The 12765-nt window shown below is 43.2% G+C and overlaps 1 protein-coding gene across 1 annotated transcript in view; it reads left to right on the plus strand.

Moving 5' to 3' along the window:
* HERC3 (HECT and RLD domain containing E3 ubiquitin protein ligase 3) overlaps nt 1–12765 on the plus strand; it is a 62534-nt gene that overhangs the window by 8240 nt on the left and 41529 nt on the right. Inside the window, exons 2-3 of the mRNA XM_075285074.1 lie at nt 9818–10070; nt 10150–10309. Of these exons, the coding sequence (XP_075141175.1) occupies nt 9842–10070; nt 10150–10309 (389 nt within the window). The 5' untranslated portion in view covers nt 9818–9841. The remainder of the gene's footprint in view (nt 1–9817; nt 10071–10149; nt 10310–12765) is intronic.

A 12765-nucleotide genomic window follows, 5' to 3' on the forward strand; every position in this document is an offset into this window, starting at 1 on the left:
TAAATACAATTGCCCATCACTGCCTCCTATTGAAAACAAAATCGGTTACAGATTCCTCCGTGTGAACACCCCAGGGCCGGCTCCAGGCTTTTATGGGCCCTTGGGTGACAGGGCCTCAGTGGGCCCCCTTGTGGAGCAAATCATGTGGAAAATAAATAAATAAAAACACTTGGGTAGGGGGGTGCTGCCGGAAGCCAGGCATCACAGCACAGAACGCTGCACCTGCGTTCTGTGCTGGGGTGGGCAAGTGCCGGGGGGCCCCCAGAGGCTCTGTGGGCCCCGGCACTTGCCCGACTATGCCGTGTGCTGACGCCGGCCCTGGAACACCCCATTAATGTTTACTATAGCAGCTTGTGTCTGTTCTTGTTTCTCATTCACTCTGCTTCTCCACTCTTACCCTCTTACCTCTCCATAAACTTCTGTTTAATCTGATCTAGTAAGTGAGCTCCACCCATCTTTATGCTGAAGACAGATCTCCCACTGCGCTGTTTAACAGGCGGGAGAGGGGCTGTTGGGGGAATCATAATACCCCAGAGATATGCTGTCTGTAAAGGAAAATTAATTAACAGGCCAAGATCGGCTACAGCCGATCTTTGACCTGGAGAATCAACAGAGACACATGGTGGTGGTGTATCAAAATGGATTCTGTTTTAATGGTGGCTAGAACAAAGTATATATCACATGGCATAGACAGAACAGGATTGGCTAGTATAATTAGCCTAACATCTATTGGTGGAGAAGTTTGTAACAATAGCCCTCCCTGATGCATATCTATTGGATAAGAAACTGGAGAGAGGTCACACCCCCCTGAGGGCTAGCTCTACTCTAAAATGGAGTCAGTGGCCGCATGGTATCCGCATGGTATCACATGTCTCAAATACACACCCTAGATGTCTATCTCATGGTATTCTAAAGACAATAGACATCCGTGTTAGAGACAATTAGCTTAATTACCCTTCTCTTGTCCCTTTATCTTAAAAAGGGTCTTTGGTCTTTGATCCTTTCCTAACAATGCCCCTGGTTCCAGACGATCTGTCCCCATCCTTTGTAAGATAGCATCACCCAATACACAGAGCATAGTATTTACATAACCAGTCTGGCAAGTCTCCAAATTGCTCATCTCTGGACAGATAGAACCATCTCAGCCCCCACCTCTATACACAATTTTTCATAAGATATTATTAGCCCCCCACAGGGCTGATTTCAGAAAAAAGGACTTTTCCAATGATAAGATTTATTACAAAGTTTTATTTTATTCATCTATACTTTTTTATTAACAGAAAATGAAATCATGCACCTTTGCCAGAGCTACTGGACTTTATGTTAGTAAAACAGAACTCTGACTATTATATAGATATACAGTAATACATTATTCATCACTGAATGTTGGATCTAAAAAAAGGTGGAAATAGGTCAACATTTACCTGAGGACGTGAAATCAGTAATTGGCAGAAAACAGAAAGCAATACTAGTTCAGGCATGAAATAGCCTGAAAAGGCCCTTGTAGAACTAAGAGACCTGCATCAGTTGCAGTATGAGACTGCATAGAAGGCAGGAAGTAAACAAGGATCAGATTGTGCAATGTGAAAGCGAAAATGAAAATGCTGCACCTTTCAGCCTGCTAATTTTTCTTCTTCCTCCTGACGTGTCCCTCTGCAGGGGATTTCTAGAGGACTAGATCAACATAGCACACATATGGGGAAATCCTAGATATCGTCTATATTACAGTCTCAAGCAGTGTATTAACTCCAGGTTAGCCATTTCTGGCTAAAAAATCGGGCCACTGCTTTATAATTTATTAAGTAATAATACTGAAATCATAGGCCACAAGCAAAAACCTCTATCTAGTCTCTATAAAGGATACTGTTGTAAAAAAAAATAGGTGTATTCTTGACATAGTTGTCACTAGATACACTGACTATACATGGTTGTGACCTGGGAAATAGACAATGTTAACATTTATTGTAGGGAAGGCATTTAAAGGGTTACTGTATATACTCGAGTACAAGCTGAGTTTTTCAGCAAAGTTTTTGTGCTGAAAAAGCCCCCCTCTGCTTATACTCGAGTCAAGCGCTAGAGCAACACAGTCGGCAAGACACCTGTGGGCGGCCACTGAGGCAACACTGCTGCCGATAGGCTTAGAGGGCGTTCACTCTAGCTGTGTCCGTTGCTTTTCGCATGATTTTAAATGGGACACCATCAGGGGTGAACCTGCCCTTTTCGCCACCCGAGGCGAACGACAGAAAGCCTCCCCCCGGGAGGAGGGAGCAGAGTGAAGGGGGCGGGGCTTAGCGGCGTTCGCAGGCAGGGAGAGGACCTTCCCTCTGCCTGAGCGTGAGGGGAGGCCGCTGGAGCAGCGCTGCTCCAGCGGCCTCCCCAATCCACCGCTCGGTGCTAAGCCAGTCCAGGACAAGCTGTCCTGGACTGGCTTAGGTAAGCAAAAATGCCGCCCTCCCTGGGGCCCTGGCATAGCGCCGCCATGCAGTGTCCTTTACTGTCCGTGCCTGTCCTTAAGTGTCCGTTCACAAAGATGTCTGACTTTTCAAGCGGACAGCTAAATCCTACATGCAGGGTTTAGCTGTCCGCTTGAAAAGTCGGACATCTTTGTGACTGGACACTTAGGGTTAGTTCGCACGTAAATAATGTGTGGCTTATTTTGGCATTGGAAAAAAAAGCTTCCTAATTTGGAAGCTTTTTTGGACCTTGCCGAGCTTTTTTTTGTAAAAACAGCTTTAAAAAAAAACAGGCTGTTTTCCCCTCCTATAAAATGAATGGGCTGAAAAAAACGCGTTGGGTATTTTTCTGCGCGTTTTTTTGCAAAAAAAAGCGTTACTTATTTTTGCAAAAAAATGCACGGAAAAAAACGCGTGGTCTTCGTCTCCCATTCACTTCTATTGCTTCCTTCAGGCGGAAAACGACTGAAGAAAGGTCATGTCGCTTCTTTTTCTCTGATAGCAGAAAAATCTAGCAGAAAAAAAAAAGCTAGCAGTCTACATAGGAGGAGGATTATGACGTTGATTCCGCTGTCAAAATCCTCCTCCATGTCCCCGTGTGAACTAGCCCTTAAGGACAGGCACGGACAGTAAAGGACTTCATGGTTTCCCATTTAAAATCATGCAAAATGCATTGGACACAGCTAGTGTCCGTTGCAAACCTTCTTGCCACAGCTCGCATTGATGTGCCATCCTGGATGAGCTGCACTACCTGAGCCACTTGTGTGGGTTGTAGAGTCCGTCTCATGCTACCACGAGTGTGAAAGCACAACCAGTATTCAAAACTGACCAAAACATCAGCCAGAAAGCATTGGTTCTGAGATGTGGTCTGTCTGTAGTCCCCACCTGCAGGACCACTCCTTTATTGAGTGTGTCTCTATAATTGTCAATATTTTCTATCTGTTGTCTATTCCATTTGCACAACAGCATGTGAAATTGATTGTCAATCATTGTTGCTTGGAGTTACATTGTGTTGCTTAAAGAGGACCTTTCATGACTTTGGGCACAGGCAGTTCTATATACTGCTGAAAAGCCGACAGTGCGCTGAATTCAGCTTTCCCGATCTGTGCCCCGGATAAAGAGCTAGAGGTGCCGGTACCGTAGCTCTTTACAGTCTGAAGGACGTTCCTGACAGTCTATCAGGAACATCCTTCTCCACAGCAGCGCCTATTGTGCAGTACAGTGTGAGCGGGGAGGAACGCCCCCTCCCCTCCTGATAGTACTGGTCTATGGACGAGCACTGTGAACAGAGGGAGGGGGCGTTCCTCCCTGCTCACACTGTACAGCGCGATAGGCACTGCTGTGGTGAAGGACGTTCCTGACAGACTGTCAGGAACGCCCTTCTGACTATAAGGAGCTACGGTACCGGTACCGCTAGCTCTTTATCCGGGGCACAGATCAGGAAACACACAACATATTGGCCACTGAAATTGCATATTTCTTAAAAAATTAAAATTTTCACTTTGTACATTGTTTTGGGAAGCAAAAATGATAATACCCCTTGAAAAATTATTGTGGGGTGTAGTTTCTAAAATAAACGGTTTGCATGTTACTGGTACTTTAGAGGGCTCTGTAAATGTGATATGGCACCTGAAAATTATTCCAGCAAAATCTGCCCTCCAAAAGCCAAATAGTGCTCTTTCCATTCTGAGTCCACCATGAAACCATACAGCAGATTACAACCACATATGCAAAATTACATGTTCAGAAGCAATTGTGTAACAAACTGGTGTGTGTGTGTGTGTTTTTTTTTTTTTCTACTTCAACCCCTTTTAAAAATTAAAAATATGGTGCTAAATGGACAGTTTTATTGGGGGAAAAAAGTGTAATTTTTCATTTTCACGTCTCAATGTTAATAAAATCTGTGAAACTGCATGAGGGTCAAAATGCTCACGGTACCCCTTCATATATTCTGTGAGGGTTGTAGTTTCCAAAACGGGGTCACCTTTGTGGGTTTCCATTGTATTGGTACTTTAGGAGCTCTGCAAATGCAACATGGCACCTGAAAACTATTTCAGCAAAATCTGCCTTCTAAAAGCCAAATGACGTTCTCTCCATTCCAAGACCCCTTATGTACCCATACAGCAGATTATGACCACATATGGGAGTATTGCTGTATTCATGATGAATTATTTAACAATTTGTAGGGTGCACTTTCTCCGGGTCTGTATTGGCGGTCCCTTGTAATATGCCGGGTCTGTATTGGCGGTCCCTTCCCCCAAAGGGTAAACTACCCCCCCCCCTCCAGGCTCGCTCCCGTGCACTTAGCCCCTCCTCCCTCCCCCTGAGAGCAGCAGATACATCACTTGACTTATGACCAGATAAGTCAAGGGATGTGTAGAAAAAAAATGAATAAAGTAATATAGTGGACAAACAAAGCAGTTTCTGAAGCAATGTGTTTAGGAAAAGTCTTACATCCACATTAACAAGAAGTATAGATAGGATCCTTGTGATGGGACAACCCCTTTAAAGGACGATTAAAAGATGATGCCAATATAAAGCAGAACTATGGTAGATAATATTTATTTGATCAATGTTTACCACTAACATAAAGTACAATGTCACGAAGAAGCAATCTTAAAATTATTCTCAAAGTTATTGCCATATAAAGTGACATGTTAGTTTTGGCCTGATACTTAACGCACTTTTTGGCCAGGTCATAAAGGGGTTTTCTGCATGAAAAAACAGTTTGGGGCCAGAAAGCCTATAAGCACTTCCATATGTGTCTGAAAAGGTGTTGTGAATAAATTATAAATACGGGAGGGTGAACCTAACTACTATATTTTTCATTGTTTCCACACTAGCTGGGACATGAAGAAAAAAGGCACATGGTCTAGAAAAATGGCTAGAAGAGAAGATTTTTACATTACCGTATTTTTCGGACTATAAGACGCAGGTTTTAGAGGAGGAAAATAGGAAAAAAAAAAATTTGAAGCAAAAAATGGTAAAATATTTAATATATGGGAGTTGTAGTTTTGCAACAGCTGCAAGGCCACATTGACAGGTGACCCTGCAGCTGTACGGGGACACATAGAGTGTTGTTTTTTTTTTGCGGGGCCAGATGTACTTTTTAGTTGTACCATTTTGGGGAATATCTATTGCTTAGATCACCTTGTATTGAAAAATAAAACGGCAGTTTAGGATATATGATTTTCTACTTTTATATATATTCTAGAGAAAGGAGGTGATTTAGAACTTTAATTTATTTAATTTTTTATTATATATTTTTAAAGTTGTTTTTTTTTTTTTTCTATTTTAAGAGGAGCGCAGCGATGTCTCAGGCCCCGGCACCTGCATCTATCCCTTGCCGGCATACGCCTCTCTATTACAGCGGGTGCCAGGCGCCACATTCGGACTATAAGACGCACCCTTCTTTTCCCCCCAAATTTGGGGGAAAAAAAGTGCGTCTTATAGTCCGAAAAATACGGTAACTCCTTTCCACCCTGTGCCTTAGAAATACATTGAGGGGATTATGCAGTTCCCATGAGCTGGAATACTGTTGCGATACAGAAATATCACTATGGCCATCACTGCCGGTTGCAGCAGATGAACCTGTAATCAACATTGTTCATGGCATCTAGTAGTTAAGGAGGACGGAGCAGGAGGTCTAAGGCCCGGTTCACATCTGCATTTGGTATTCGGTTCGGGGAGTCCACTTGGGGACCGCCAAATGGATAACCTATACGCATTTAAAAGCAGTTAGTTAAGAAAGCACACGGACCCCATAGACTATAATGGTGTCTGTGTGGTTTGCACTCAGTGCCGCACAAATCATGCGGAGAGAAAAGTACTGCAGGCAGCACTTTTCTCTCCGCATGTTTCTTGCGGAAACCACACAGACCTCATTATAGTCTATGTGGTCCGTGTGGTTTCTTAGCTAACTGCTTTTTAATGCGTATAGGTTTTCCGTTTGGGGGGTCCCCAAGCAGACTCCCCGAATGGAATACTGAACGCAGATGTGAACTGGGCTTAACAGTGACTCTTGGGTTGCTGTATACAAATGCCTATTAGGTACAGCCAAAAACAGTGCCTAATGGGCTAATGCTAAAGAGTGTTTCAGTGTTAGAACTCTTAACAGTCTCAGAGTGGGACTCTTATAGAAATGTACTGACTTTTAAGTAGGTGTGTCTTTTTTTTTTTTTTTTTTTTTTTTTTTTTTTAATTTGAAAGCATTCCTGCCTGGCAGCATTTCTTTTTATGCTGCCAGGCAGGAATGCTTTCAAAAATAGAAGTGGTATTGGTTAATTTTTGTCAATTAAAGGGGTATTCCCACGTTGCATACTCGCCAGTCTTCGTTGCTGTAAAATGTTTTGGTTTTGTTGCGTCATTGGTGGGCGGGGTTACATATCAAAGCCAAGCGGCGAGATGCCGCTGGCCCTGTGTGCACGCTCATAGACCAGTCTAGCCTTCACAATGCGAATACAGACCCGACATCCGCCTCTCTCTATTACAGCGGATGCCGGGTAATTGAAGGCTAGACTGGTCTCACCATCTATGAGCGTGCACGCAGGGTCAGCGTCATCTCGCCGCTTGGCTTTGCATATGTGAATACAGACCCAGCATCCGGCACAGATGCACAGACGCCGGCGCAGATGCCAGCAACATCGCTATGCTTCTGCCCTTCATGAAGCCAGCAGCGGCAGAAACTATGCTGGTATTCCTCTCCTCTGCCCTTCCCCCCCCCCCCCAGAATAGCAGCATCGCTCCTGCCGCTGCTGGCTTCATGCAGGGCAGGAGTATAGCGATGTTCCTGGTATCTGTGCTGGCGTCTAACCCTCCCCGGCATCCGCCTCTCTATTACAGTGGATGCCGGGTCTGTATTGGCGGCCCCTTCCCCCAAAGGGTAAACTACCTCCCCCTCCAGGCTTGCTCCTGTGCACTTAGCCCCTCCTCCCTCCCCCCTGAGAGCAGCAGATACATCACTTGACTTATGACCAGATAAGTCAAAGGATGTGTCCCAAAAAAATGAATAAAGTAATATAGTGGACAAACAAAGCAGTTTTGCTGAAGCAGTGTATTTAGGAAAAGTCTTACATTCACATTAACAAGCAGTATAGATAAGATCCTTGTGATGGGACAACCCCTTTAACAAAATTAAGTGAACGAACAAAGAAATATATAGATCAAATCAATATTTGGTGTGACCTTGCTTTGCTTTCAAACAGCCTCAGTTCTTGTAGAAGATACTTATTAAACTAGGCAAACAGCTTGTTCCAGACATTTCTGAGAACTAACCACAGATCTTCTATGGTTGTAAGCTTGTTCATATCCTTCTGTCTCTCCTTGTATTCTCAGATAGGCTTGATAATGTTGGGATCAGAGCTCTGTAGGGGCCATATTATCACTTCCAGGTCTTCTCCAAAGGGCAGTCAAGACAAATATTTATTTTATTAGATTTCTCTCTTGTTCTATTCACTTAACCTGTTAAATGACAAATAAATTATTAATATTTTGCAACATTTTATCACACCTGCCTAAAACTTTTCGAAGCACTGTATGCTTTTTTTAAATTTATTTATGATGATTTTACTATTTAGCTAACCCCTTATTAAACAAAACATTCCACATCTGCACCTTTCCCTAAATTTGTTGAAACAGATTTCTCATGGGTGTGCACAACTGCCTTCCCTGTGGCAGCAACACAAGTTGCTGCTTTGTTTCCAAATACGGTGAAGAACGTTCATTTGCATTGCGTTATCCGGATGAGCAGCTGCCAGCTAACTCATTCTTTATTGGGATTCCCCTCTCAGTCCCTGCACGATCGCAAAGCACATCATTGTGTTGCTGCTTTGGTCATGTAGATGTCTTTTAAATATATTGTATTTTAGGCAGGTATTGCTGTCTTCTATACATGAAGCTTCTCCGTCACTTTGATCTGCCTTGATATAACCACCTATTTGATATTATAGGTGCTAGTAATGGTCAGCAGAAATGTATCAAACTATTTACAGGGTTTTGCTCTTGGTGTGAGACAAAAAAAACTAAGTGATAACAAAAAGGTTCAGAATTACCAACTAGTATCCAAAAGGATTATGGTGACAGGTTGTTATAGATCATATTGCGTGTTCCTGTTCTGAAAGGTTTCACATTATACTTTAGAATTACTTTTGGTGAATATGATGTAGTACACAATTTCACAGCAATTGAATTGTATGGCCTTTATATCAGCATTCCCCCGCTTTATAAGAAAAGGTTATACAGATGGGACCAGCTCTTTAAATGCAGGCCTACGCTAACCCCATTACATTGGTGAGTAGAAAATCAAAAGCAATTCCGTTGTAAATATGACGGGGAGATTGTCCACACTGAAGAATAAATGTAATAGGTGAAACCTACCGTATTTTTCAGACTATAAGACGCACTTTTTTTCCCCCAAATTTTGGAGGAAAATGAGGGTGCGTCTTATAGTCTGAATGTGGGTTTGCAGCATGGCCGCGCTACTGCCACCGCTGGTTTTCTTCAGCGGCAGTAGCGCGGCAATCTGCAGGCCCCGGCAGCTAAGACAGTCCCCGGCATCTGCTGTAATAGACCGGCGGATGCCGGGGAGTGTCTTAGCTGCCGGGGCCTGCAGATTGCCGCGCTACTGCCACCGCTGGTTTTCTTCAGCGGCAGGAGCGTGACTATACTGCAGGCCCCGGCAGCTAAGACACTCCCCGGCATCCGCCGGTCTATTACAGCAGATGCCGTGGACTGTCTTAGCTGCCGGGGCCTGTATTGCCGTCTATGGGACTTGCAATCAAATGATTGCAGGTTCAAGCCCCCTAGGCGGGGGATATTAAAATAGTAAAAGAAAAAAAAAACACTTAAAAAAAATATAATAAAAAATAAAATAAATAAAAGTTCACCTCCTTTCCCTAGAATACATATAAAAGTATAACATTACTGTGAAACATACACATTAGGTATCCCTGTGTCTGAAAATGCCCGGTCTACTAATATTTTTACGTACAGTGAACGTCAAAATCAAAAGTGCTAAACTGCCGGGTTTTTCTCTCTGTTTTGCCTCTGAATTAAATAAAAGGTGATCTAAGCAATAAACATTTCCCAAAATGGTATATCTAAAAAGTACACCTGGCCCCACAAAAAAAAAACGCCCTATACATCCCTGTACAGCTGCAGGGTCACCTGTCAATGTGGCCTTGCAGCTGTTCCAAAACTACAACTCCCATATATTAAATATTTTACCATTTTTTGCCTGAAATTTTTTTTCCCTATTTTTCTCCTCTAAAACCTGGGTGCGTCTTATAGTCCGAAAAATACGGTATCATGTCCTGTAATAGATTTACTTCTGTGTTTAATTCCTGTGTTTCATTTTGCTTTTTTAGATATCCGGAACTCTGTGACTAGCCATGTTATTATGTTGGGGGCACTCTGCTTTTGGACAACTTGGATTTAATCAAGGATCTTTAAATATTACCCCTGAGCCCACGTTATCTACCTTCCCCCTGTCAAATTTTGTCACGCAAGTGGCATGTGGAGAGAATCATTCAGTGTTCTTACTGGGAGATGGGCGAGTGTATAGCTGTGGTTGCAACAGCGCAGGGCAGCTTGGACATGATCACAAAGACCTCACACCAGGTATGTTGTCTTATTCTCTTATAGTAATTGTAATAAAAAGCAAAACTGCTATGGTCTTTTGTGTCTTTTTCTTTTTCAGGATATGTAAGTGCTTTGGCAAATGAAGATATTATTCATGTAGCATGTGGACTGGCACATAATGTTGCACTCAATAGCCAAGGTCAGCTCTTCTCGTGGGGTGCTGGGAATGAAGGACAGCTCGGTCATTCCACTACAGAGCAGTCTGTTCCCATTCCAAGGTATGAAGGTTCAGATTCATATTCCAACTCCCTTTTGTTCATATCCCATGTAACAGCAGTGTTCAATAAGAAAATTAGAAACTGAACAACCTCTTTATCCTGAAGCCTTAAATTTAAAACTACCGCAAATAAATTTATGGGAAACCCCTCCAAATAAAGCATTATCGTTATTAACATCACTTATCATGACTTTGTATAGGTTATATCAGTATGTGATTTTTGTGAGTCTAACAACTGGACCCTGCACAAATTAGCTGTTCTGGGAGCCTTCAAGCACTGTCAGCTTGTGCAGTATAAGGGGAACGTGTGCAGGCTGCTCCTGTTTAAGTAATAGGAATGGTGTTGCAGCTCCCCAGAATCACTGTTATACAGTGGATGGGGTTGCAACTCTACTCCCGTTACTTCAATAGGAGCAGCCTGCACTTACTCCCCTTTCATTGCACTAGCTTCCGGCACCCAGAAGGTTGCCTGAACAGCTGCTCTGTATGGAGTCAGGGTGCTGGACCCCTACAGATCACATACAGGGTGGCCATAAAATAACCTCAGGCGTTTGGAGTCGTGTGCAGGCTGACCCAATGGACGGAATTGCCTGAAAATTTGTATGTGTGCTAATCAAGTCATGGGGAAACGGACGGCATGAAAAAAAAATTTAATACCAAAACTCCCCACCAGGGGATAATGTGGCGCTGTACAGTGAGTGCGGTGCAAAACCGGTTTGTCGATACTTGGGGATGTCCCAATTGGATCACCGACTAGCATGACTGTTCAAAGTGGCCGCCATCATGCATAGTGAGCATGGTCATCCTATGCAGAATGTGCTCGACGCTTGCGTGTAACATCTCTGGTGAGATGCTGCGCACTTCCAACATGATGCGGTCTTTGAGGTTAGGCAGGGTTATTTACTTTATGGCCACCCTATACTGATGACCTATCCTTTGGATCATTCATCACTATATAACTTCATTTTGGGCCAGACCCTTTTAACAAGGCAAATTTTATCCTTCCAGAAATCTGAAACTGTAAGGTGGCAACCCCAGTAAGAACAAAACCCTCTCCTGTACTAGTTTTTCCACTGGTGAGGATGAACTATGATTTCTGAGGAAAGCTGTGTGTCCACATTATGTTTGTCAATGGACAATCACAGTATGCAATATCTACTGTAGTTGTATAGGTGCCCTGTCTGTTGACAGAGCATATGTGTATTTGTTATATAAATCTTGTATTCCCCATGAAGTTGTCTACAAATGGGTTGCCTACCCTTAGACTGTCCTTGACTTCAGTGGCAGCTGCCACCCAGCCTCTATACAGAGCAGGGAGCTGTCTGTTTCCATATTCATGAACTGTATAGTATACACACTTGATGGCCCTCAGAACAGCTAATCTGTGGGGTCGAGCGGCTGTCTGTCCTCCACCAATCAGATATTTACGGCCTATCCTAAGGATGACCTGTACTGATGTCAATAAAGCATTTGCAATCAGATGCAGACTTGCAATTCAATTCATGAAGGCTCTGTCAGTGTCTATCTCACCTCACTCACTCAGCCTGTGCTCACTCCCCCTCCCCCTACAAGTCCTTCAACAAGATTCAGCAGAGATTTTAGAGTGAGTGTCCGTTTAAGGATAAGTGGAAGGAGGCAGGAAAAGAGCCAGAAAAGTTGTGAAAAAAATCATTTTTAGGTAGACACTGTAGAGATAAGCGAACACTGTACACTGCACGCTCCCATAGAAATGAATGGAAGCACCTGTGACGCTGACTTTGCCGGCGGCCGGCGTCACAGGTGCTTCCATTCATTTCTATAGGAGCGTGCTGTTCAGATCGGCTGATCCGAACAGTGTTCGCTCATCTCTAATAGACAGCTTTAAAAAAAAAAAAAAAAAGTTTGGAATGAGGAGAAATGTCATCTGGTCAGCTCCCCTCTGTCTGGCTAGGCTTGACAGACAGGCAAACTGAGCTGGCCTTGGGTGGAAAGCTGCCAATACATGCTTCTTCCCATGTGTGGCTAAAAACTACATTATTTCTGAAACATTGCAGTAACGCAAAGTAAAACCTAGTTTTCGGAGGGAGCTTGTCAGTATTTTGTGGTACCCATGATTTTGCCAGCATGAGACTGCTGACAGGTTTGGAGTTTAAACAGAATGAAAATCTCTAAAAGCTCTATACTTGGAAAATGTACCCTGGCAAACAGCCCATACATGTGAAACGTAATGATTTGTCATGTAAAGCTCTCACATCAAACTGGAGAGCAGATCAAGTTTATTTTATCAAATTTATTTTATCACATCAGATTTTACCGAAGGAAGTTTGAGTCATATTGCAAAGCCACAATTATGTCATAGTGCATTCAGATGGGCACCAGCAAGAAGTCATTGGCTTAAAATAAAATATCTTCAGGAGGGTTGTTGGCTTTAAAGGGGTGTTTATATATGGGAATTATGGCACATGCCATAAGTATGCC

The sequence above is a fragment of the Leptodactylus fuscus genome, chromosome 1, assembly GCF_031893055.1.
Source record: "Leptodactylus fuscus isolate aLepFus1 chromosome 1, aLepFus1.hap2, whole genome shotgun sequence".
In the NCBI taxonomy this organism is placed as follows: domain Eukaryota; kingdom Metazoa; phylum Chordata; class Amphibia; order Anura; family Leptodactylidae; genus Leptodactylus; species Leptodactylus fuscus.